Source organism: Piliocolobus tephrosceles, chromosome 6 (assembly GCF_002776525.5).
Source record: "Piliocolobus tephrosceles isolate RC106 chromosome 6, ASM277652v3, whole genome shotgun sequence".
NCBI classification, from domain to species: Eukaryota; Metazoa; Chordata; class Mammalia; order Primates; family Cercopithecidae; genus Piliocolobus; species Piliocolobus tephrosceles.
The window spans coordinates 94103274-94129756 of NC_045439.1; the positions used below are offsets into that span (position 1 = coordinate 94103274).

General features: G+C 41.2%; 2 protein-coding genes across 8 annotated transcripts in view; both read left to right on the forward strand.

Moving 5' to 3' along the window:
- The window catches only part of BTBD1 (BTB domain containing 1), a 59963-nt gene extending 39504 nt beyond the window's left edge, over positions 1-20459 (forward strand). The window contains exons 5-8 of one of the 2 annotated variants that reach the window (XM_023194280.1): positions 4929-5121; positions 14310-14397; positions 18070-18216; positions 18699-20459. In XM_023194280.1, the coding sequence (XP_023050048.1) occupies positions 4929-5121; positions 14310-14397; positions 18070-18216; positions 18699-18857 (587 nt within the window). In that variant the 3' untranslated portion in view covers positions 18858-20459. Of the gene's footprint in view, positions 1-4928; positions 5122-14309; positions 14398-18069; positions 18217-18698 lie in introns of those variants that run through there. The other variant, XM_023194281.1, reaches the window with a different exon arrangement.
- A 5136-nt stretch (positions 20460-25595) lies between these two features.
- The window catches only part of C6H15orf40 (chromosome 6 C15orf40 homolog), an 18826-nt gene continuing 17938 nt past the window's right edge, over positions 25596-26483 (forward strand). For all 6 annotated transcript variants that reach the window (XM_023194304.2, XM_023194302.2, XM_023194303.2 and 3 more), the window contains exon 1: positions 25596-25735. In XM_023194304.2, coding sequence (XP_023050072.1) covers positions 25622-25735 — 114 coding nt within the window. In that variant the 5' untranslated portion in view covers positions 25596-25621. The remainder of the gene's footprint in view (positions 25736-26483) is intronic.

The window sequence follows — 26483 nt, forward strand, 5'->3', positions numbered from 1 at the left end:
ATTGTTCAGTTCCCACCTATGAGTGAGAACATGCGGTGTTTGGTTTTCTGTTCTTGTGATAGTTTGCTAAGAATGATGGTTTCCAGCTGCATCCATGTCCCTACAAAGGATGCAAACTCATCCTTTTTTATGGCTGCATAGTATTCCATGGTGTATATGTGCCACATTTTCTTAATCCAGTCTGTCACAGATGGACATTTGGGTTGATTCCAAGTCTTTGCTATTGTGAATAGTGCTGCAATAAACATACGTGTGCATGTGTCTTTATAGCAGCATGATTTATAATCCTTTGGGTGGGATGGCTGGGTCATATGGTACATCTAGTTCTAGATCCTTGAGGAATCGCCATACTGTTTTCCATAATGGTTGAACTAGTTTACAGTCCCACCAACAGTGTCAAAGTGTTCCTGTTTCTCCACATCCTCTCCAGCACCTGTTGTTTCCTGACTTTTTAATGATTGCCATTCTAACTGGTGTGAGATGGTATCTCATTGTGGTTTTGATTTGCATTTCTCTGATGGCCAGTGATGATGGGCATTTTTTCATGTGTCTGTTGGCTGTATGAATGTCTTCTTTTGAGAAATGTCTGTTCATATCCTTTGCCCACTTTTTGATGGGGTTGTTTGTTTTTTTCTTGTAAATTTGTTTGAGTTCTTTGTAGGTTCTGGATATTAGACCTTCGTCAGATGAGTAGATTGCAAAAATTTTCTCCCATTCTGTAGGTTGCCTGTTCACTCTGATGGTAGTTTCTTTTGCTGTGCAGAAGCTCTTTAGTTTAATGAGATCCCATTTGTCAATTTTGGCTTTTGCTGCCGTTGCTTTTGGTGTTTTAGACATGAAGTCCTTGCCCATGCCTATGTCCTGAATGGTACTACCTAGGTTTTCTTCTAGGGTTTTTATGGTATTAGGTCTAACATTTAAGTCTCTAATCCATCTTGAATTAATTTTCATATAAGGAGTAAGGAAAGGATCCAGTTTCAGCTTTCTACTTATGGCTAGCCAATTTTCCCAGCACCATTTATTAAATAGGGAATCCTTTCCCCATTTCTTGTTTCTCTCAGGTTTGTGAAAGATCAGATGGCTGTAGATGTGTGGTATTATTTCTAATGACTCTGTTCTGTTCCATTGGTCTATATCTCTGTTTTGGTTACCCGATTTTCCAGGTGTTGTGTGTCTCAGTTCCCCTGGCTAGGAAAAGGGATTCCCTTCCCCCTTGCGCTTCCCAGGTGAGGCGATGCCTCGCCCTGCTTCAGCTCTCGCTGGTCGGGCTGCAGCAGCTGACCAGCACCGATTGTCCGGCACTCCCTAGTGAGATGACCCCAGTACTTCAGTTGAAAATGCAGAAATCACTGGTCTTCTGTGTCGCTCGCGCTGGGAGTTGGAGACTGGAGCTGTTCCTATTCGGCCATCTTGCGCCGCCCCCAAGCTATCTCACTTTAAATCTAATTAAATTTCCTGTGGGTTTTTGTTTTTTATTTTTATTTTTTGAGACAGAGTCTCCCTCTGTCACCCAGGCCGGAGTGCAGTGGCACAGTCTTCGCTGACTGCAACCTCCACCTCCTGGGCTTAAGCAGTTCTGATAGCTGGGACTACAGGCGTGCACTACCATGCCCTGCTAAATTTTGTATTTTTAGTAGAGATGGGGTTTTGCCAAGTTGGCCAGGCTGGTCTCGAACTCCTGGCATCAAGTGATCAGCTCGCCTCAGCCTCCCAAAGTTCTGGCATGAGCCACCACGCCCGGCCTAAACTTCTTGTTTTAAAGTCTTTGTCTGATATTGGTATAGTTTCTCAAGGTTTTTAAAATTCTATGTCTTTCTCATCCTTTTACTTTTAGCCTTACGTTATTTTGACCATGTCTCTTGTAAGCATTTTTTTAAAATTCAGTCTGAAAGACTTTGCCTTTTATTTGGAATATTTGATTCACTTTATACTTAATATGATTAATAGTCTATTAAACTTTAAACTTTCTTTCTTTTTTTTTTTTTTTTTTTTTCGTTTGTAGACAGTGTCTCCTCTGTTACCCAGGCTGGAATGCAGTGGCATGATTTCAGCTCACTCCAGCATCAACCTCCTGGGCTCAGGTGATCCTCCTACCTCAGCCTCCCTTATTAAAGAGTCTTTTATTATTATTTTAGTGGGTTGCCCTTGTTATTACAAGAATATATTCTTACTGATTTTTAAATTAAATCTTAAAAATTAAAATTTTTAGGTGGGGCACAGTGGCTCATGCCTTTAGTCCCAGCACTTTGGGAGGCTGAGGCGGGTGGATTGTTTGAGTCGAATTCAAGGCAGCCTCGGCAAAATGGGGAAACCCTGTCTTTACAAAAAAAAATTTAAAAATTTGCCTGGAGTGGTGGCACACACCTGTAGTCGCAGCTACCTGGGGGACTGAGCTGGGGATCACTTGAACCCAGGAGTTCAAGGCTGCAGTTAGCCATGATCACACCACTGCTCTCCATACCTGGGTGACAGTGAGACCCTGTCTCTAAATAAATAAATTAAATTTAAAATTTTTAATTAAAATTTTCTACACTATAATAAAGGCGTTATTGATACTTTTGCTATATTTAACCTTCTCTAGCCTTTGGTGCTACTATTTCATGTATTTTAATTTTTCATATGTTATAAAGCCCACAAAACATTAAAGTCAATAATCATTTTGATTTGCCTATATATTTGCCCTTTCAGTTATCTTCATTTTTTTCTGTATGACCAGATGTGTGCTTCTATCTGGAAACATTTCTGTTAGCTTGAAAAATTCCCTTCAGTATTTATTTTAGAATAGGCAGGATACTAACCAGATTCTCTCAACTCTGTTTTGTCTTTTGTCTTTTGTCTTTTTTTTTTTTTTTTAAAGAGATGAGGCCCTGCTATGTTGCCCTGGCTGGAGTTCAGTGGCTATTCACAGCCTCAAATTTCTGGCCTCAAACAATCCTCCCGCCCCAGCCTCCTGAGTAGCTGAGACTAGAGGGGCACACCGCTGAGCCCAGCTTGCCTTCATTTTTGAAGGATATTTTTCTGGGTAGAAAGCTCCATCTTTCATTTGAATGCTATTCTATTCCTTTTTTTTTTTTTTTCTTTTTTTTTGGAGACAGAGTAAGACTCTGTCACTACCCAGCCTGGAGTGCAGTGGCACAATTTCATCTCAGTGCAACCTCCACCTGCCAGGTTCAAGTGATTCTCCTGCCTCAGCCTCCCGAGTAGCTAGGATTACAGGCACCCACCACCATGCTCGGCTAAATTTTGTATTGTTAGTAGAGACGGGGTTTCACCATGATTAGGAATGGTACCCAACATGTAGGCTTTTATCACTCACCTGCCTTCCACCATTTCCCCCAAGTCCCCAAAGTTCATTGTATCATTCTTACGCCTTTGCCTCCTCATAGCTTCTTAGCTCCCACTTATAAGTAGGACCATATGATATTTGGTTTTCCATTCCTGAGTTACTTCACTTAGAATAATGACCTCCAAGTGCATCCAGGTTGCTGCAAAGGCCTTTGTTTCATTCTGTTTTATGGCTGAGTGGTATTCTGTGATGTATATATACCACATTTTCTTCATCCAGTCATTGGTTGATGGGCATTTAGCTTGGCTCCATATTTTTTGCAGTTGCCAGTAGTGCTGCTATAAACATGTATGTGCAAGTATCTTTTTCATGTAATGACTTACTTTCCTTTGGGTAGATATCCAGTAGTGGAATTGCTGGATCAAATGGTAGTTCTAATTTTAGTTCTTTTTTTTTGAGACAGAGTCTTGCTCTGTTGCCCAGGCTGGAGTGCAGTGGTGCGATCATGGCTCACTGCAACTTCCGCCTCCAGGTTCAAGCGATTCTCCTGCCTCAGCCTCCCGAGTACCTGGGACTACAGGCGCACATCACTGCACCCAGCTAATTTTTGTATTTTTTTTACAGATGGGGTTTCACCATGTTGGTCAGGCTGGTTTCAAACTCCTGACCTCGTGATCTGCCCACCTCAGCCTCCCAAAGTGCTGGGATTACAGGCATGAGCCACCATGCCTGGCCCTTTTTAGTTCTTTAATGAATCTCCATACTGTTTTCCTTAGTGATTGTACTAGTTTACATTACCATCAGCAGTGTAAAAGAGTTCCCTTTTCACCACATCCACGCCAGCATCTTTTTTTTTTTTCTTCTAATTATGGCCATTCTTGCAGGAGTAAGGTGATACCTTATTGCGGTTTTAATTTGCCTTTCCATGATAATTAGTGATGAGCGTGGGCATTTTTTTCATATGTTTGTTGGCCACTTGTATATGTTCTTTTGAGAATTGTCTCCTCCTGTCCTTTGCACACTTTGTCCTGGGATTATTTGTTTTTTTCTTCTTGCTGATTTGTTTTGAGTTGTAGATTCTGGGTATTAGTCCTTTGTTGGATGCATAGTTTGCAAATATTTTCTCCCACTCCGTGGGTCGTGTGTTTGCTCTGCTGATTATTTCTTCCGCTGTGCAAAAGCTTTTTAGTTTAATTAGGTTCCATTCATTTATTTTTGTTTTTGTTGCATTTGCTTTTGGGTTCTTAGTCATGAATTATTTACCTAAGCCAATGTCTTGAAGAGTTTTCTAGATGCTATCTTCTAGAATTTTTATGGTTTCTTAGATTTAAGTCTTTGATTCATCTCGAGTTGATTTTTATATAAGGTGAGAAAGGAGGATTCCTGGCATCCATAAGGAACAGCATTTATTCCTGGATCTAAGTTTTGACTAATTAATGCTTTTAACATTTTAATTAATGTGTTTAACCTCAAATGGATTTATCAAAACTTTAAAATATATGCAAAGATTATATATGCTAAGATTTTTTTTCCCTATTTTTATTTACATTCTCTAGATTTGAATTTACTTTAAGTGGAGTATTCCAAAGTTAAGAATTGAAATCAAATTGCTTTTTTTAGGTTTATGTTTTTATTTCCACAGGTCCTGCTCAATCTGGAATTTTGTCAGATCGTGAAGTGGTAAACCTCTTTCTTCATTTTACTGTCAACCCTAAACCCCGAGTTGAATACATTGACCGACCAAGGTGCTGCCTCAGAGGAAAGGAATGCTGCATCAATAGATTCCAGCAAGTAGAAAGCCGCTGGGGTTACAGTGGGACGAGTGATCGAATCAGGTATCTGTTATATTGGGGATACGGGGGTAGAGTGGGGGTAGCAGTTACCATTTGGCCTTTTTTATATATTATGGGAGATAATTAACCAACATTTCATTTTATACTTTGTTTAATACACTTTTAAGTTAAGTTAATACAGGAGTCAAGAAGTCACTGAGGCATCCTGCCCTCCTCACTGATTTATGAGTGAGGGTGACTTCTTAAGAAAAAAATAGAGTAAGAAAGGATTGGGTTGGACCTTCTGTTACGTGATTTTTTCTTCCCCCCGAGATGGAGTCGCTCTGTCACTCAGGCTGGAGTGCAGTGGCGCGATCTCTCTCACTGTAACCTCCGCCTCCTGGGTTCAAGCAATCCTCCCACCTCAGTCTCCCAAGTAACCTGTAAGGCATGCACCACCATGCCCAGCTAATATTTTTGTATTTTTAGTAGAGACAGGGTTTCACCATGTTGTCCAGGCTGGTCTTGACCTACTGACCTCAAGTGATTCACCTGCCGCAGCCTTCAAAAGTGCTGGGATTACAGGGGTGAGCCACCACATCTGGCTGTTATGTGATTTTTGTTTGGATCACCACTGCCCAGTGAGCTGAGCTCTAGACCTTAATTGATCAAACATTATTTTTACAGACTTAGGGCTACAATTAATAAATGCAACCTTACTATGTTTAGTGTGAGTTTTTTCTTTGCATGGATGTTGCAGGGAAAATATCTCAGTATACATTTATAAAAGCTTTGAGAAAAAAAATCAAGAATCTTGAAAAATGCATGCATATAATCCTGTTGAAGAAATTGTCTTTGCTGTATTGTGTTTCTTTAGGTCAAGTGTCAAAATAGAATCAATGCCGGTTTTCACAAAACGTGACTTTTGGATTTTCATTTATTGAATAGCACTTCAGTATAAAACTAGAAATTAACAAGTTGGTTAAAAAAGAGAAATCTGGTTGGATGGGGGACTATTATAAATCTTGAGTTAACATGGAAATTAAAAATGTACTTGTAGGCTATTGAATAATAATTCACAATAACTATATGTAAAAACTTATGGGATGAGGCCAAAGCTGCACACAAATAAAAAATAATAATTAACTACTTATAGTAAATAGAGTAGAAATAAATGATTTAAGCATTCAGCCCAAGTAGCTAGAAAACAAATAGCAAAAGAACTATAAGAAAAGAGAAAGTAAATAGATAAATGCAGAAATTAATGAATTAGAAATAGTAGAATTGATAAATCCATAAGCTGGTTCCTTTAAAAGACCAATAAAATAAATAAACCTCTGGCAAAGGTAATAAACATTCACATTTAGAAGTAAAAACGGGAATATAATTATATGCTGACATTTTTATTTTAATTCTGGGTTTATTCTGTGCTAATAAATTGAACATGTTGATGGAATGGATCATTTTATAGGCAAATATAAATTATCAAAATTGACTGAAGAAGCAAGCCTGAATAGACCAATTACCATGGAAGGAATTAAAAGTTATCAAAGAACTGTCCCTTCACAAGGTGATTTTTACAGGTGAGTTTTGTCAAATCCTCAAGGAACAGTTAGTTTCCTTGAGCATTAAAAGAATAAAATACTACTTGGTTAATTATTGAAGGAAGCATAACCCTTATATAGGAATCAGACAAGACAAAAAAAATCTAGATCAATCTCAATATAAATAAGAAAGTTTGTGTAAAACATTAGGATAATGAATCTGTACCTTAGGAGAATAACACTGTATGACCCAAACAGAGTTTATTTGGAGATTGAAAGAATGGCTCAGTGTTAGGAAATGTATTAGTATAATTCTCACAACAGATCAAAGAAGAAAAACAATTTGATTTCAGTCGATGTCAGAAAGGTTTTTGATAAAATTTCACCTTCATTCCAGATATAATTCTTACTAGATTAGGCCTAGAAGAATACTTGTTTGCCATGATAAACTATTGAAACCTCAAGACAGAGATGCCTACTGTCCTTGCTGTTTTCAGCAGTGTTATTATAATTCTGATTGATTATTTGCTAATGGCATTATGTACATTAGTAGTTCACAACTCTATCAAACCCAGTTCTCTCTTTTTTTAATAAATATTTTGTAATTCCCACTTTACTAACCTGAAATAAAATTCATAGATAATATGCTTTATACATTTTGTAATTGATGAGTGATCTAGTTATAATATAAAGGGGAAATAAATGTAACTTATAGTAAAATATGTAGTTCAATACATAGACTTCGGGCAGGACAACACTAGAAGGCAAACTGAAGTAGTCAGTTGCTGTACATGTATGTATCACCATGATGAGACAGTTTCAGCTGCACAGTACCCGTGTGTTATGTCTTAAATACCATGAGCAGCATTGCTGCCACTTACGTTTTCTTTAAAGGTTCCAAGTAAAAGAGTATATATAGTTGATCCTACTCATGGTGTCTATTTCTGAACCTGCCTACTGGCTGAAATTTATCTGTAACCTGTAAAGTCACTACTCTGGGCACTTTCTTAGTCATTTTCAGCAAAGGCTTTAGTTGCCAGACCAGCATGTTTCCAGCTGTGGCTGAACAAGGCAAGGCTCTACTTTCCTGTTTCAGCTCTCCTACAGAGGTGGAGATAGGGAGGGACAGTGCAGTGGAGTGCAGGAAACTCTGGCTCTTGGGCAGGTTGAATGGGGCTTGAATCCCAGCTCTGGCACCTCTTAGTGGGGCAGCCTCAGACAAGTCACTTAACACTTCCAAATTCTGTTTTCTCTTTTGTGGAATAAAGAAAATAGAATATACTAGGACGAGGTGTTTATTGGTTTGTTTTGAGATGGAGTTTCACTCTTGTTGTCCAGGCTGGAGCGATCTCAGCTCATTGCACCTCCAGGTTCAAGTGATTCTCCTGCCTCAGGCTCCCAGGTAGCTGGGATTACAGGCATGTGCCACCACACATGGCTACTTTTGTATTTTTAGTAGAGACAGGGTTTCACCATGTTGGCCAGGCTTGTCTCGAACTCCTGACCTTAGGTGATCCACCAGCATCAGCCTCCCAAAGTGCTGGGGTTACAGGTGTGAGGCACCACGCCTGCCTGGATGAGTTGTTTTTAGGATTTAAGATTATAATCTATGTGAGGTGTGTATATGTATGTATCTGTATAGATACACACGCGCGCGCTTATTTCCCCTGGGAGCAGTGGTTTAGTATTTGCTAATTCTGTCTATTAAGAAATATAACTTATGCAGATAATGAGAATTTACTGTATATTGCTTCTGTTTATATGGTAGTCGCCTCTTGTAAAAGTCTGAATATTAAAATTGCACTAAAAGACTGGGCACGGTGGCTCACGCCTGTAATCCCAGCAGCACTTTGTGAGGCCAAGGCAGGTGGATCACCTGAGGTCGGGAGTTCGAGACCAGCCTGACCAACATGGAGAAACCCTGTCTCTACTAAAAATACAAAATTAGCCAGGCGTGGTGGCGCATGCCTGTAATCCCAGCTACTCGGGAGGCTGAGGCAGGAGAATCGCTTGAACCTGGGTGGTGGAGGTTGCGGTTAGCCAAGATTGCGCCATTGTACTCCAGCCTGGGCAACAAGAGCGAAACTCTGTCTCAAAAACAAAAAAATGCACTAAAAAATCTGGTTTATAAACAAAATGGAATGAGGTTCAAGGCTTGTAGTTATAAACAGATTTTTTACCTACATGAATTCTGGCAAAACACCTAAAAGTTGATTGAGTTATGGAGACTGTTCTATGCATTTCAGGAAATCTAGTTTCCCTGGCTCCTTGCCAGTAGTGCCCCTAAACCTTTGTGAAATCGAGTATGCCTCCTTGAGGGTGGAACTGGTCTTGAGAACAACTGGTCCACCTAGATAACCTTAGTGTCAAGCCAAAAACCTACTGGAACCAACGAAAGAGAATAGTGGCCACTTATACAAAGCATATTTAAAAACCATTGGTGTTCCTGTATGTCATCAAAATTCAGTTACAGAGATGAATAATGGTGACAGTTGTACAATGATATGAATGTATTTAGTGCCATTGAGCTGTACACTTAAAAATGGTTAAAATGGTACATATTTTACCACAAAAAATTATTATATAAAAGAATTTAGTTACAATTGAGTAAATATCAGTAAATAATATTTTGAGTATGTTACTATTACAGTATGTTACTGTATTATAGTGGTTTTATATATCACTATATATATAGAATGTTACTATAGTATTGTGAAGAATCCCATTCATAACAGTAACATAATATTAAATAGTAGGATTAAACCCAGTAAGTAATATAAAGTACATTAGCTTTATGAAGAACTGGAAAAGTTTGAGTAGAATCAGACTTTAATAAGGACAGTGTCTTCCAAGTTAACCTATGTATGTTAGAGAATTTCTTTCAGAAGTCACATACTATTTTAGGTAGTGGAGAGTGGCTTGGCAAAAATTTTTTTTTTTTTTGTTCTGTGACGGAGTCTTGTTTTGTTGCCCAGGCTGGAGTGCAATGGTGAGATCTGGGCTCACTGCAACCTCCGCCTCCCGAGTTCAAGTGATTCTCCCTGCCTCAGCCTCCCGAGTAGCTGGGATTATAGGCGCCTGCCACCATGCCTGTCTAATTTTTGTATTTTTAATAGAAACAAGGTTTCACCATGTTGGTCAGGCTGGTCATGAACTCCTGATATCAGGTGATCTGGCTGCCTCAGCCTCTCCAAGTACTGGGATTACAGGTGTGAGCAACCGCACCTGGCTGGCAAAATTCTTAGCAGTTAATTTGGAAGAGTACATGTTTCTCTTTTAATAAGAGTAATACAGATGACAAGACAAAGTATTGTAAAGCTATAGGAAATTAGTGTTGTATGGAGCAGACAATAGATGTCAGAAACTAACCTAACATAAACGAACATTTAGAAAATGATATGGCCAGGTGTACTGGCTCACGCCTGTAATCCCAGCACTTTGGAAGGCTGAACTCACTTTTGAGCCCAGGACTTTGAGAGCAGCCTGTGCAACATGGTGAAACTCCATCTCTACCAAAAAATTTAAAAATTAGGCATGGTGCATGCATCTGTAATCGCAGCTACTTAAGAGGCTGAGGAAGGAGGATTGCTTAAGCCTGGGAGGTTGAGGCTGCACTGAGCTGTGATCTCACCATTGCACTCCAGCCCGGGCAACAGAGCAAGACCCTGTCTCAAAAACAAAAAAGAATATGATAAAGGTGAGTGAAAGATTAATCACTGGGAAAATTAAGTTAGATCCTTACTGATCCCGTATACCTGTATTCATGTAAATTAAAATTTTAACATTAAAACTGAAACCATGAAAGTGCTGGAACAGGTAAATGTTTATGTACTATGAGGATGAGGTAGACCTCTCTAAACTTGGCATATATCATAATTTTGAAAACAGATAATTCAAAAATTTTAAGTACAAAATCACCATGAAGTTAAAAGATACGTGACAAATGGGAAACTTATAGTGGATATTACCAACAAAGCATAAATATCATCTATATATAACATGATCTTTTGAATCTACATTAAAAAGACAAACTCATCTGTAGAGAAAAATGAGAAAAGAACATGAGTTCAGTATTTCATTAGACAGAAAATCCAGTGGGCAGTAAGCATATGAGCAAATGTTTTATCTCATTAATAATCAAATAGGCTGGGCGTGGTGACTCACACCTGTAATCGACGCACCTTGGGGGGCTGAGGCGGGTGGATCTGTTGACCTCAGGAGTTCCAGACCAGCCTGGGCAACATGGCGAAACCCCATCTCTACAAAAAAATATAAAAATTAGCTGAGCATGGTAGCGTGTACCTGTAGTCCCAGCTACTTATGGGGGCTGAGGTGGGATGATTGCTTGAACCTGGGAGGTTGAGGCTGCAATGAGCTGAGATCATGCCATCGCACTCCAGACTGGGTGACAAAGTGAGATCCTGTGTCAAATAGTAACAATAATAATCAAAATATAAATGGAATTTGTCACTATCAGTTTTTCAAAGGCAAAAGGAAATGAAAAATACTCCTGGTTGATAAGACTGAGAGTAAAATGATCCTTATACCTTATGGGGTATAAAATGTTATCTTTCCAGAAAGCAACTTGACAATGCTTACCTAAAGCCTTAAGACTCTGTCTTTTGACTGGGTGTGGTGGCTCACACCTGTAATCAAAACACTTTGGGAGGCCAAGGCAGGAGGATCCCTTGAGCCCAGGAGTTCAAGATCAGCCTTGGCAACATATTGAGATCCTGCCTCTACAAATAATAATTTTTTTAAAGTTAGCTGCAGGTAGTGGCATGCACCTGTGGTCCCAGATATTCAGGAGGCTGAGGCAGGAGGGTCGCCTGAGCCCAAGAGGTTGAAGCTGCAGTGAGCCATGATTGCACCACTGCTCTCCTGTTTGAGTGACAGAGCAAGACCCTGTGTAAATAAAGAAATAAAAATAAATTTTTTTTAAAGAATGTGCCTTTTATTTTCATCAACAATTCTACTAAGAATTTATTCCAAGGAAAATAATTAAGGCTTCATAAAATGATTTAGCTATAAGATTGTTCATCATGCCATTATTATATAATAAAAACTGCAAATAACCTAGATTATACAACAAGGCATTAGTTAAATATAGTGAATTGGTAGTATTTTTTTTTATCATTTTACATGAAAAAGAGGTTACAAATATATATATTCTGATACAATTTTTAAAATTACATATATGTTCATAGAAATGTAACTGAAAAATATAAAGGATTAAAAAATGTAAAGGGTTTGCAAGGGCAATCTCTGGATTTATGGATACTTTTAAATTTTCCTCTTAAATAGCTGCATTTTCTGTTTTTTTAAGCAGGATATATTATTACTTGTTTATTATTTATTTTTAATACTTTAAGTTCTAGGGTACATGTGCACAATGTGCAGGTTTGTTACATATGTATACATGTGCCATGTTGGTGTGCTGCACCCATTAACTCATCATTTACATTAGGCATCCTAATGCTATCCCTCCCCCCTCTGCCCGCCCCACGACAGGGAGACTGAGTCTCTCTCTGTTGCCCAGGCTGGAGTGCAGTGGTGCGATCTTGGCTCACTGCAGCCCCTGCCTCCAGGTTCAAGCGATTCTCCTGCTTCAGCCTCTTGAGTAGATGGGACTGCGGCACACACCACCACACGCAGTTAATTTTTCTATTTTTAGTAGAGACAGGGTTTCACCATGTTGGCCAGAAGGGTCTTGAGTCCCTGACCTCATGATCCATCCCCATTAGCCTCCCAGAGTGGTGGGATTACAGGCATGAGCCACTGTGCCTGGCCTATTTTTTTTTTTTTTTTTTATTTTGAGACGGAGTCTTGCTTTGTCGCCCAGGCTGGCACCATCTCGGCTCACTGCAACCTCCGCCTCCCGGGTTCTAAGCAATTCTCCTGCTTCAGCCTCCCTAGTAGCTGGGATTACAGGCGTGTGCCACCACGCCTGGCTAATTTTGTATTTTTAGTAGAGACGAGGCTGCACCATGTTGGCTGGGCTGGTCTCGAACTCCTGATCTCAGATGATCCACCCGCCTCGACCTCCCAAAGTGCTGGGATTACAGGCATGAGGCACTGTGCCTGGCCTGCTTTTTTATAATAAAAATCATAAATAACATATATTAGAGCCAGGAGTGGGTAGCTCATGCGTATAATCCCAGCAACTCCGGACAATGAGTTGGGAGAATCATCAGAGACCAGTTCTATACCAGCCTGGGCAACTTAATGAGACTCCATCTGTAAAAAAAAAAAAAAAAAATTTAGCCAGGAATGGTGATGTGTGTCTGCAGTCCAGCTACTTGGGAGGCTGAGGTGGAGGGATCACTTGAGCCCAGGAGTTCAAGCCTGTGGTGAGCCATGATTGTACCACTGTACTCCAGCCTCAGCAATAGAGCAAGACTCCATCTCTTTAAAAAAAATTACATGTTTGTAAGTGTTTAAGGTGATCTTACTGTACCAGATGTTTAAAATAGTACTGTTATTCTAGCTTATAGGGCTGTTATGATGACTGAAGGAAATAATTCTGTAAAGAACTGAAGTTCAGTGCCTGGCACACTAGGAAGTACTCATGAAGTGGTATTGATGTGCTAGTAGTATTACTAATAATTGAGGTTGTTGCTGAAAATGTTGAGAATTACTTAATGTTATTTTGTAATGTAAGACATTATAATTATGTCAGATTTTACAGGCTTTTAGTTCCTTATTATTATTATTATTATTATTATTATTATTATTATTATTATTATTTGAGAAGGAGTCTCGCTGTGTCACCCAGGATGGAGTGCAGGGTCACCTGCAACTTCCATCTCCCACGTTCAAACGATTCTCCTGCCTCAGCCTCTCAAGTAGCTGGGATTACAGGTGCCTGCTACCACGCCTGGCTAATTGTTATATTTTTAGTGGAGACGGGGTTTTGCCATGTTGGCCAGGCTGGTCTCAAACTGCTGACCTCAGGTGATCCACCTGCTTCAGTCTCCCAAAGTGCCAGGACTGCAGTGTGAGCCACCACACCGGGCCTCAGTTCCATATGTATTTAATATCAGTTTTTATACATTCACAAAATGGAGTAAGATGGGTCAGTATTTCTTAACTATTATGATCAAACTGGACTTGCTAATTATTCTAGTTAGTAAACTGCATTCGAGTCCTGTCCCAGCCTTTTGCCACCAGTATTCTATTAGAGTAGCCTGCTCCCTTCACAGCTCTTGTTACAATTTGTAATTATTTATTTATTCGTTTCTTTTATTATCAGTGTCCTCCATTAGACTGTAAGCACAATGCAGGTAGAAACTGTCTTGTTGACCATTACTTCCGCAGTGCCAGGCCTAGTACCTAAATATGATAGGCCCTTAGTAAGTATTTATTGAATTGATAATTGTTATAGTTTGAGATGCTGGGCTTCAGTCCTAATGGCTGATATGTCTGCGTTCATGAAAAAGATGTACAAATATTTGGACTCATACAGCACTAAAATTGTCATTACAACAAAAGTGGATATTTAGGTTAAATTATTTTACAAAACCAATTTTTAGGTTCCTGTTAAGTTCAAATCTACTCTAGAAAGCTTTTTGGTAAGCAAACAGATGACATTTCCAAGGATATCTAATTTGTTTTCCTCCAGGTTACACTTAAAAAAATTTATAACCCTTCAGAATATGAACACATGGGATTAATTATGTTATTTTATTTTTGGCTTCTTTCTCTCAGGTTCACAGTTAATAGAAGGATCTCTATAGTTGGATTTGGCTTATATGGATCTATTCATGGCCCTACAGATTATCAAGTGAATATACAGGTACAGTTTCCTCCCCCACCATATATCATCTTAAAATAAAACAAATAGGTAACTTTACAATAAGATATTGTTTTGACAGAATCCAAATTTCAATATAATTGTCAAAGGAATCGGAAGGCCTCTCAGTAGCATTGTAAGCATAGAGAGTTCTGTTTTAGAATTGATCTAAAAAGTCTGGTTGCAGAAAATTGGGGTCCTTCACAAAAGCATTAGCATATAAGAAGGTCTTCTTTGTCCAGGAATCCCTTCTATTAGTACTTCCTGCTCTGCAGTCTTAAAACACCCTCCTGCCTTTTTCATGGCTCTTTCAACTCTAGGACTGAAACTAAATTTCTTGTAACTGGTATGAGCATCCTGTGACTTCCGGAGGGGCTGAGCAGACCCTGCTTTATTCTTGGTTACTTTTTTTTGAGACAGGGTCTCACTTTGTCGCCCAGGCTGAAGAGCAGTGGTGCGATCATAGCTCACTGTAGCCTCAATCACCCAGGCTCAAGAAATCCTCCCACCTCAGCCTCCCAAGTAGCTAGGACCACAGGCATGTGCCACCTCGCCCAACTAATTTTTCTTTGTTTTTTTGTTTGTTTGTTTGTCTCGCCATATTGCCCAGGGTAGTCTTGAACTCCAGGGCCCAAGTGATCTTCCTGCCTTGGCCTCCCAAGGCATTGGGATTACAGGCATTAGGCCCCTGCTTCATTCTTTAGGCTTTCTCCACCTCAGTTCTTTCAGATAGGGCGCTACTCCCTGATCTGGAGGAAAGTTAAAATACCTGGCCGGGCGCGGTGGCTCAAGCCTGTAATCCCGGCACTTTGGGAGGCCGAGACGGGCAGATCATGAGGTCAGGAGATCAAGACCATCCTGGCTAACACGGTGAAACCCCGTCTCTACTAAAAAAATACAAAAAACTAGCCGGGCGAGGTGGCGGGTGCCTGTAGTCCCAGCTACTCGGGAGGCTGAGGCAGGAGAATGGCGTAAACCCAGGAGGCGGAGCTTGCAGTGAGCTGAGATCCGGCCACTGCACTCCAGCCTGGGCGACAGAGCGAGACTCCGTCTCAAAAAAAAAAAAAAAGTTAAAATACCTGTCTCCTTCCTTTCCTTATTAATAAACCAGTGTTCTTTACACTTTTGACTGCATACCCCGATTAGTAAAATTACTTTTGAAAACACATCCATATTGTATTTTTACTTACCAATTTATATATATGCAATACTGTATGTATATTTTATGTATAAATTGAAACATGAAAAATATGAGAAAGTAGACAAATGTTTCACATTTTTGTTTATCAACAGAAGAACCCACCATCTCTAAAATGTTATTAATATATTATCTTTAATAATAAAAACTTCGGTTAACTTTGTGATCAAAGTGCATTGTTAGTTTTCAAAATACTGGTTTTATATTTTGTGATACAGCAGTTCAAACATCTGGCTTGATGACAGTCAAAAAAGATACCATACTACCTCAGAAAGAAGATACCATCCTCCAAAAGGAAGAATTGTGTTATTGGCTGTGCCAACAGAATCATTCTACTTATTTTCTAATGCTGTACACTAAGGTTTATTGTGAAATTCAGCTGCTAAATTTACATCATTCATGTCAGTTTGTTGTGCTTATAAACCAATTAGAAGGCTTTTTTTTTTCTTTAAACAGAGTCTCTCTATCACCCAGGCTGGAATGCAATGGCACGATCTCTGCACACTGCAACCTCTGCCTCCCAAGTTCAAGCGATTACTGTGCCTCAGCCTCCCAAGTAGTTGGAATTACAATCACGCGCCACCATACCCAGCTGATTTTTGTAGTTTTAGTAGAGACGGGGTTTCACCATGTTGGCAAGGCTGGTCTCGAACCCCTGACCTCAGGTGTCTGCCCACCTAGGCTTCCCAAAGTGCGGGGATTACAGGTGTGAGCCACTGTGCCCAGCCAGAAAGTTATATTAATATTTTAATAAATAAATTTTAAACTCACTGAAATTATTTGAAAGATTTTTTAATAGGTTAGAAAATTTTGTTTCTGTGTTTTTTAAGTACAGAAAGACGTTAGCAAACCTCTGAACGATATAAAAGATTTTCACAATCACTCCCCATTGTACTTTATATACTTTTTTAACGTATTGTTAAGATCCTATTCAGTAGACCCCATGAACTCACTTAAGCAAGCTGGATAATCGGCAGGTCCAGGAAGGCGCAAGTTCCCCACTGTCAGCCGCTGATTGTGGAACCTCACTCTTACATTATGTATTACAGAAGTCACCAGACTCGGCCAGGTGCAGTGGCTCACACCTGTAATCCCAGCACTTTGGGAGGCCAAGGAGAGTGGATCACGAGGTCAGGAGTTTGAGACCAGCCTGGCCAACATGGTGAAACCCCGTCTCTCCTAAAAATCAAAAAAATTAGCTGGGCATGGTGGTGCATGCCTGTAATCCCAGCTACCTGGCAGGCTCAGACAGGAGAATTGCTTGAACCGGGACCTGGGAGGCAGACATTGCAGTGAGCCAAGATCACGCCACTGCCTTCCAGCCTGGGCTAGAGTGAGACTCCATCTCAAAAAAAAAAAAAAAAAAGAAGACACCAGACCAGACTCCTTGTGTACAAACTGAGGGAGGGCATCAGGATTATAGGTACATTAAAATGATGAAGTGTACCAGCCATCCCATTACTGGGTATATACCCAAAGCATTATAAATCATGCTGCTATAAAGATACATGCACACATATGTTTATTGTGGCACTATTCACAATAGCAAAGACTTGGAACCAACCCAGATGTCCATCAATGACAGACTGGATTAAGAGGCACATATACACCATGGAATACTATGCAGCCATAAAAAATGATGAGTTCATGTCCTTTGTAGGGACATGGATGCAGCTGGAAACCATCATTCTCAGCAAACTATGGCAAGAACAGAAAACCAAACACTGCATGTTCTCACTCATAGGTGGGAATTGAACAATGAGAACACTTGGACACAGGAAGGGGAACATCACACCCCAGGGCCTGTTGTGGGGTGGGGGTGGGGGGAGGGATAGCATTAGGAGATATACCTAATGTAAATGATGAGTTAATGGGTGCAGCACACCAACATGGCACGTGTATTCATATGTAACAAACCTGCACGTTGTGCATATGCACCCTAGAACATAAAATATAATTTAAAAAAAAGACGAAGTATAAATACTATGAGTGAAATAATAGAAACCGTTTGGGCAACAGAACATGATCCCATCACCACACACAAAAAAAATGAAAAATTAGGGCTGGGTGCAGTGGCTCAAGACTGTAATTCCAGCACTTTGGGAGGCTGAGGTGGGCAGATCACTTGAGACCAGGAGTTGGAGACCAGACTGGCCAACATGGTGAAACCCTGTCTCTACTACAAATATAAAAAAAGTAGCCAGGTGTGGTGGTGCACACCTGTAATCCCAGCTACTCAGGAGGCTGAGGCACGAAAATTGCTTCAACCTGGGAAGTGGAGGTTTCAGTGAGCCGAGATCCCACCACTACACTCCAGACCGGGCAACAGAGTGAGAGTTTGTTTAAAACACACACACACACACACACACACACACACACACACACACACACACAGATGCCTAAGGGCTTCATACTATTTTCTGTAGTTTGCTTCATTTGGTTTAACTTAAATGTAACTTGTCTCTTAAAAATTACAGATCATTGAATATGAGAAAAAACAAACTCTGGGACAGAATGATACCGGCTTTAGTTGTGATGGGACGGCTAACACGTTCAGGGTCATGTTCAAGGAACCCATAGAGATCCTGCCCAATGTGTGCTACACAGCATGTGCAACACTCAAAGTAAGAATCATGCACGATGTTCCAGATGGTTTCCTCGTGAATGTTGCAGAAAGTGTGTTTTAGAATCTGGGAGTCACTGACAGCTGAGCCATTTATAAAGAGTGGGGAAAAGAAGTTGGTACCTAAAATATTCCACTGTCTTCTGAAAAGAAGTGTTTCTCCCCACAGCTCTGTTCTGAAGGAAATAGATCTTCCTAAGAAGTAGCCCTTTGTTTCAGTAAGCAGTTGAATGTTTGGCAGAAAATAAAAGTAATTTTTAAAAAATCTTTTCACTATTCTGTAATAGCTGGGCTCTACATTCAGTATTTTTATTCATTAATTAGTTTTTTTGGTAAAAACTTCATTTTTCTCTAAATGACATCATAAAATTTTATATAGGAGTGATAGTATAATGTAATAGAACATTAATCTAATTAAAATACCACATTAAACTGAGTGCTTATTAAATGAAAATTACTAAGGAACCTTTTGTTCTCATTTAGGGTCCAGATTCCCACTATGGCACGAAAGGATTGAAGAAAGTAGTGCATGAGACACCTGCTGCAAGCAAGACTGTTTTTTTCTTTTTTAGTTCCCCAGGCAATAATAATGGGACTTCAATAGAAGATGGACAAATTCCAGAAATCATATTTTATACATAATTTAGCATTATACTACATCTTGGCAAAATAGTACCATACAATCTAGTGTCAAAAACATAAATGGCCACAAAAAAGTAGTTTGAGTGTTATGAATATTTATAATCGTAAGATAAACAGTTTCTTCGAGGAGATAGAAAAATGTTTATTTAAATCTTTGCATGATTTAAAAACAGATTTTCCATTTTCTTACAACTTTAGGAGAAAAGAACTGGGTTTAGTAGTTTAAAAAAAAGCACAGCCTTTTCAGCTTCATCTTGTATAATTTCATAGATTGGCTGACAGGGTCTTTCAATAGTTTGGAAATTGAAAGATTCTTGTTATATATAGCTAGTTTGGGTTTGTTTTTTAACTATTTTGAAGGTTAAGTGAGATGGGCAAATAGGCTTAAGTATTTTGAAGGTTGGATAAAAAGAGATGGGTCAGTATTCCTACAGAATTCGTATTAACTAAATTTCAGAAAATTAAGAAGCTGACTTTATATTTAGGGGTTTGAAATAATCTAGTTGTTAGCATTTGTAATAATGCTAAAAAAAAGGCCTAATAAAATGCCCAAGAAAATTTTCAGTGCATTTACAGAGAAGGATATTTTGTAGTAGTAATGTGTTACGTAGTACAGTTTTAAAGCTATAAATGGAATTTTGTGTAAATTCACAAAAATGTGATATAAACAGGATCTAAGACTGGATTCTCTGTCACTAAACTGCACCACTATACCTGTCTCTCTGTGTGGGGGACACTGCTGATGGTTCCCAAGACTGAGACGATGACGGTGATGATGACTGGGTGAACAGACATCACTTCAACATTGTGAAAATCCTGCACAGCAAGAAACCAAATAAAATACTAACATTTCTAACAACTGCTCTGATATTGTAAAGAGATCCAACAGAATCACTCCTGCTGAAAAATACACTTTCTGCCACCTACACATTTCTATCTAGGAAGTAAAATTTGCTTCATGGTCATGACCCTATCAGTCACTGTTACAGCTGTGTTGGGGATAGGAAGTATATCTGGCAGATTGACATTTATATGCTTTTTTTATAAAGCAGATTTTAAAAATATAGTGAGATTCATTTTTTCCCTTGAAAGTGATTCTCTTATAAAAAATGTTAAGTGGAGTTTAAGGTATATCAAATCGTTGTGGAAGGTGATTAAAAATCAAAATTAAGTATCAAATTTTTTCTAAATAATACATAAAAATTTTTCATCTAAAGCAATATTTCACTTTATATTGTCAAGAAGGTAGGTATATTGGTGGCTGAGGTCTCTTGAAATTGCTAAAGGGAAATTTTTCTGTGGTAATGCTCTTACGGATATAAACCTCAGTTAAATGGAATATCTATGGGATGTGTGGTTCTGGTTAACTAAAAATTAACCAGTAAACACTCTGTAGTAACCATTATACAAAATACTTCTGCCTTAAAAAATATGATATGCCAGAGATGAGTTAGTGTTTCTTGATGGTGGAGACCTTTCAAATGACCTTTCTGTTGAACTGAACAATTGAAACTGCATCAGCCATAGAAAGGACAAGAAACAGAACTGTTTACTAACTTTGGGACATCCCCTGGAATTTTTAAAAATAAATATATATATGTAACCCTTTTTTGTCATTTGCATTTTTCTTCTAAAAGTGAATATAAACAGCATTTTGATTTTTTGTTTGTTTTTTGAGATGGAGTCTCACTCTGTTGCCGTGCTGGAGGGCAGTGGTGTGATCTCGGCTCACTGCATCCTCCACCTCCTGGAGTCAAGCAATTCTGCAGCCTCAGCCTCCAGAGTAGCTGGGATTACAGGTGCCCACCACCATGCCCAGCTAACTTTTGTATTTTTATTAGGGATGGGGCTTCACTATTTTGGCCAGGCTGGTCTCGAACTGACCTCAGCCGCCTTGGCCTCTCAGAGTGCTGGGATTACAGGCGTGAGCCACCACGCCTGGCTGTAAACACCATTTTGGAACAGAGGTTCTAGTTAATTGAGGTTTAACTTTATGGGAGTAATGCAATACAAAATACAAATACCTCACTGCTGACTTAAAGCAGTTCATAGGAACTACAGTGATAACTGCCGCTGTCTTTTGTTTCTTGATCACTTCTTGTGGTCTCAGGTTTTTCTCCCCTGTTCTAATCTCAGGAGGTGGAGGATGAAGAATGTGGGAGAATCCAATAAATAATCTTATTTACTGTTAGAGTGTGACTGTCATCTTACAGCTGTTTATTAATAATAAGTACCCAAGTGACTACTATGTACTAGGCTCTGCAATAAGTACTTTACTACATTCTTTCTTGTTTCTCACAGCATCAGTATGAGGTAAGTACCCATTTCACAGGCAAATTAAAAGATCAGCTAGGCTGGGCATGGTGGCTCACACCTGTAATCCCAGCACTTTGAGAGGCTGAGACAGAAGGATCACTTGAGGCCACGAGTTCAAGACCAGCCTGGGCAACATAGACCCTGTCTCTGAAAAATAAGAAAATTAGCTAGGTTGTGGTGGCATGTGCCTATAGTTGTAGCTGCTTGGGAGGTTGAGGGGAGGATTGGTTGAGCCCAGGGGTCAAGATTACAGTGAATTATGATAGCACCACTGCACTCCAGCCTGGGTGATAAAGCAAGATCCTGTTGGGGCAGGAAAAAAAAAGTTTATCAAGTGGTGGGAGGTGGAATTTAAACCCATTTACAGAGTTGAGAAAATATTTTGCAGGGTTCAAAAATAACATGTCACCATTCTCAAACTTTGCAGTGAGACCCAAAAAGATACTTGACTATCTACTATAAAATATACTTTAAGAAAGTGTGATATTCCAGTATCTACCCAACAAATTGAGATTCCTTGCATTATCAGAGTGTTGACAGCTATAGTTTTTTGGTTTGTTTTTTGTTTTGTTTTGTTTTGTTTTTTTTGAGACCGAGTCTCGCTCTGCCGCCCAGGCTGGAGTGCAGTGGCCAGATCTCAGCTCACTGCAAGCTCCGCCTCCCGGGTTTACACCGTTCTCCTGCCTCAGCCTCCCGAGTAGCTGGGACTACAGGCGCCCGCCACCTCGCCCAGGTAGTTTTTTGTATTTTTTAGTAGAGACGGGGTTTCACCGTGTTAGCCAGGATGGTCTCGATTTCCTGACCTCGTGATCCGCCCGCCTCGGCCTCCCAAAGTGCTGGGATTACAGGCATGAGTCACCGCGCCCGGCCTTTTAAAATTATTTTTAACATGGGAATAAACTTGTAAGACATTAAAGAGAGCAAGGTCTTCAATGGGATATGTTACATGCAATGTGTTTAAAACGTCCCACTTTTTAGTGCTTCTTCAAACCACTTTCTACTTCCTGTTCTAGTCATCCAGATTCAAGACCTGGAATTGTCCCCCAATTAGAAAAAGCACATCCTTCACAAGAAGGATGGTACCTTTGCAGTCCCAGCCCCAACAACCAGCCCCAGAGCTGCACGGTATATTTATTCACATACACCTAGTTTATATGCTTTTAAAAGTCCCTTCTCCTGTTTTTCCATTGCGAGTTTTTAAGTGGAACTCTATTTAAAACAAGATAAAATGAGTCCTGTAGTTATGCAGCTACTGAGGAAGCTGAGACAGGAGCGTTGCTTGAATCCAAGAGCCTGAGATCAGCCTGAGCAACATGGCAAGATCCTGCCTCAATAAAATGTGAACCACCACAAACATTTACAAGGGGTTTCCTGCTATTTGAATCAGTCTCTGTGTTTTCCCCTCACCGTTAGGCAGTATGCCTTCCCACTCTGCCTCTCTCTCCCTTCAAGAGGCAGGGATGTGGGCAGGAGCAACAAATCAGGTGGACATGGGGTGGATGGCTTTTCTCCCTGCTGGTGCGATGAAGTCCTCATACTGCCTACTCCTGACTCATGTGTGGGAAAGACTGAATGGTTCACTGCAAGGCACCTCTTCATGCTGTTCACCCATCTAGCCAGATGCCATCATAACTCACCTTCACAGATGTCCCCTTTATTTCCATGACAACTGCCAAACCTCTAATTGAGGCTGATGTGACTTCACCCAAAGCAGATTCTACAAATGACTGCTATATAATGCTGGTTCTGCTTTTGTGCCTCAAGTCTTAACTGATTTCAAAGAAGGGAAATATGGTTTTGGTTTAACACCTGGCTCACTTTCTTCTGCTCAAGCCTTTACACTACATGGCCTCAGTGGCCATGTGGACAACCCAGCCACACCTAGGTTTCCAGTTTCTTCTTTACCTCAAGCAAACTTCACTATTCCTTATCATGGCCACACTGTATACCCTATCATGATGTGGAACTGCTCTACATCTGAAATAGTAAATTCAGACAGCCCACTCTTTGGCCACAACATTTGGTGTTTCTTCCAGCTCTCACATTCCAGTTACACCGGTTACTGAACCTGAAGACTGCAGCCCCTTGTCCTCTCTGTTCTTTTCTTCTTCCTTCTCTACCCAGTTAGACTCTATTTTTGGTCTCCCTCAACCCCTGTCCACCTTTGGTCTTTAATCACTTTAACCATTTCATCAATAACCTTCAACACACTTATATATACCTAAATCAATCCAGTTGTCTGCCTTACCTTCAACTTCCTGACTGCTTTGGTAGTAGCACTGGGGCCAAAAAAAAAAAAAAAAGAAATTTTAATTAAAAAACAAAAAAACAAAAAAACAAAAAAAAACTTCTTAGCTGGTTAACCCAGGCATTTAAAGTAATGTAACTATAGGCCAGACGCTAGCTCACACCTGTAATCCTAGCACTTTGGGAGGCAGGTGGATTGCCTGAGCTCAGGAGTTTGAGACCAGCCTGGGCAAAATGGCAAAATGCCATCTCTACTAAAAATACAAAAAATGGGCGTGGTGGCATGCGCCTGTAGTCCCAGCTACTCTGGAGGCTGAGGCAGGGAGAATTGCTTAAACTCAGGAGGCAGAGGTTGCAGTGAGCGGAGATCCCGCCACTGCACTCCAGCCTGGGCGACAGGCTTTTCCCATCCCCCTGACTCTTTCTCAAAAATAAGTAAAATAAAATAATGTAACTATAAATTGGGATCATGAGGATTTCATGGTCTCACTTAACTGTCTACTGCTGAGTGAGTTGCAACAGTCAGCCCTTTGCCAGTCTCCAGAGTCCCAATGTAAAGCTGTTCCACTTTGCTCACACCTTCAACACCTCCCCCGCCCTTAGTTAATGAAAGAAATTCCACCTCCCATCACCAAACCTATAAACGCAGCTACATGTCCATCTAAGCTTTCCCTTAGGAAGGAGGGAGTGTCTAAGGCCTCCTGTAGTGAAGTCAGTCTCTACTTGAGCTCAGATCCTACCTCTTCGGGAACCGCCCTCTGTTGTAACCTCTCCTCTCCTGGCTCTTTCCTACCAATCTTCAAATATGGTAAAAATAAGTATCTGAATGTCATGTGCCCCTCCAGATACCAGTTGCTCCTTCACAGTGAAGTCACTGGATTATTCTCTACAATTATCTCCATTTCCTTCTCTCCACTGAAACTGCTGTAGCCCAGGTCACCAACACTGACCTGATTTCTAAATCTTGTGGCCACTTCTCAGTCGTTACATGTGACATGTTCTCTCTGGAGCATTCATCACTGTTGATATTCCCTCTTGAAGCGCATTTCCTTAGTTGCCGTTGCACTGTACTCTTACCTGGTCAATGACTTCTCTACCTGCCCTTGCTGTTCTATCCTGAGCTCTCGTGCTCTTTACACACTCTCTTATCCATTTCCATAGCTTCAATTGCCATCTGCTTTCAGAAGATTCCAGAATCTCTATCGCCAGCCTTGATTTCGCAAACTTTCAGTTACATATATTCAGTTACCCCTTTAATACTTGTACTTGGATGTCCCGTGGGCATCTCAAACTCATTATGTACAAAGTTGAACTCGTCATCTCGGACTCCCAAACCTGTTCCTTGGGCCTCAAACGTGGGCATTTCCTTGACTCTTCCCCCTTATTCGCACATGCAGTCATTCTCAAGTTCTGATGATTCCAGTTCCTGAAGATCCTTGAAATGATCAGCGCTCCACCCTCCCTGCGGTTACTCTAGTTCAGGCCACCCTCTCCCATTTAGGGGGCAGATCTCCCTATTTCTGGCTTTTCCTCTGTCGGCCACAGTGCAGCTGGTGTCTTTCTAAAACAACAAATTGGACTGCTAATCCCTTGCTTGAAAGCCTTCAGTGACTCCATGATCTTGCCTCTGCTGATTCATGTCTCGCCATATCACATGATTCATGTCTCGCCATATCACATGTCGCAGTGTATTTCCTTTTCTTTTACATTGTGGGATCCGCTGCGCCTGGCACAAGGCAGGTGCGCCATCGATACGTGGAAGATTCACAAGGGCCAAGCTGGCACGAGGCTCTATATCGACTTGATGGCCACAGGCAGCAGCGTGGGACTCTGCTGCCTGTGGCTTGGCTACGGGAGCGAGAAGACACCTGACCCTGTGCACTCCTTGCCGCGCTCTCCAATTCTTAGAAGGGACAATACCTTTCTTTCTCTGATTAGGAAAGAACACCAGAGGTGACACACCTTCCCATCAGCTGAGGGGGTGGGCCATGACACGGTGAGGCCCCAGCTCCGCAGTTCCACTTCCTGAGGCCAGTTCCAGAACAAAAGAGGCTCACGCATGTTCTGGGGGTACGAGACTCGCTTCCACCGGCCTCAAGGTGTCGCCGTCGGGCCAGAGCTGATGCGCTGGGCGCTGGGGCCGCTCCTGCCCGCTACCTGCGCAAGCGCAGAGGGCTCTTCCGGCGCCTACCCAGGCGGGGATGCTGCGGCTCCGCAGCGTGCTGAGGCAGCTCCGGGCAACACCCAGTACTCGGGGCTCAGCTCGGCTTCCTCTTCGCGCTGAGATGCCTAAGAAGGCTGGTGCGACGACCAAGGCCAGTAGTAGGTCCCGTGGCAGCAGAGGGGTGGGCCTTAGGGCTACTCATTGAGGAGCGCGGGAGAAGCGGGGCCCGAGGGTGAGTGGAGGCACTCCCAGCGGCTTGCTGTCTTTCAGTTCCGGGGCTCAAGACAGCCGCTGCCATCCCCAGAGCTGCGGCTCCTGCTGCTGGCGCCCCGCCTCTGTAGGCGGCGCCGCCGTCCACCCGGTGACTTCTGAGCGCTGGGCCCGGCGGCAGCCGAGCTCTCCTTGGGCTGCGTGTGCTGACCTCTGGCCTCCTCCCCGCACTCCCAGTCCAGCAATTCATGTTCCAGCAGCGGCATGACGCCTGCGCTTCCCCGGGAGGCTGTATTCTGCTTTCTCCTCCCTTACCTTAGCTGATCGCACCCCTTCTGTCAAGAATACATCACTCCCATTTCCACCATCTTTGTATGGCCAACCCGGTCCGTTTCTCAGACTCAGCTCAAGCACTGCCTCCTGCTGCAGCATCCACCAGTGCCCCAATGCTGAGCTGCCTGTGGGGTAATGTTCTGTGCCTGTCTCATCGGTGCCCTTAGCACAGTGTATTATTATTTTGTATGTTCTTTCTCGCAGTAGTCCAAGCTCCTTGAGAGCAAGGACCATGTACCTTTTCATCTTTACATATCCATTGCCTACATATTTGTTGAAGGAAAGTTCCTAGCACAGCCCCTATCGCATAACAGGCCTTTAAATATCAAGCACTGTTGTTTTTTTCTCCCTTTCCC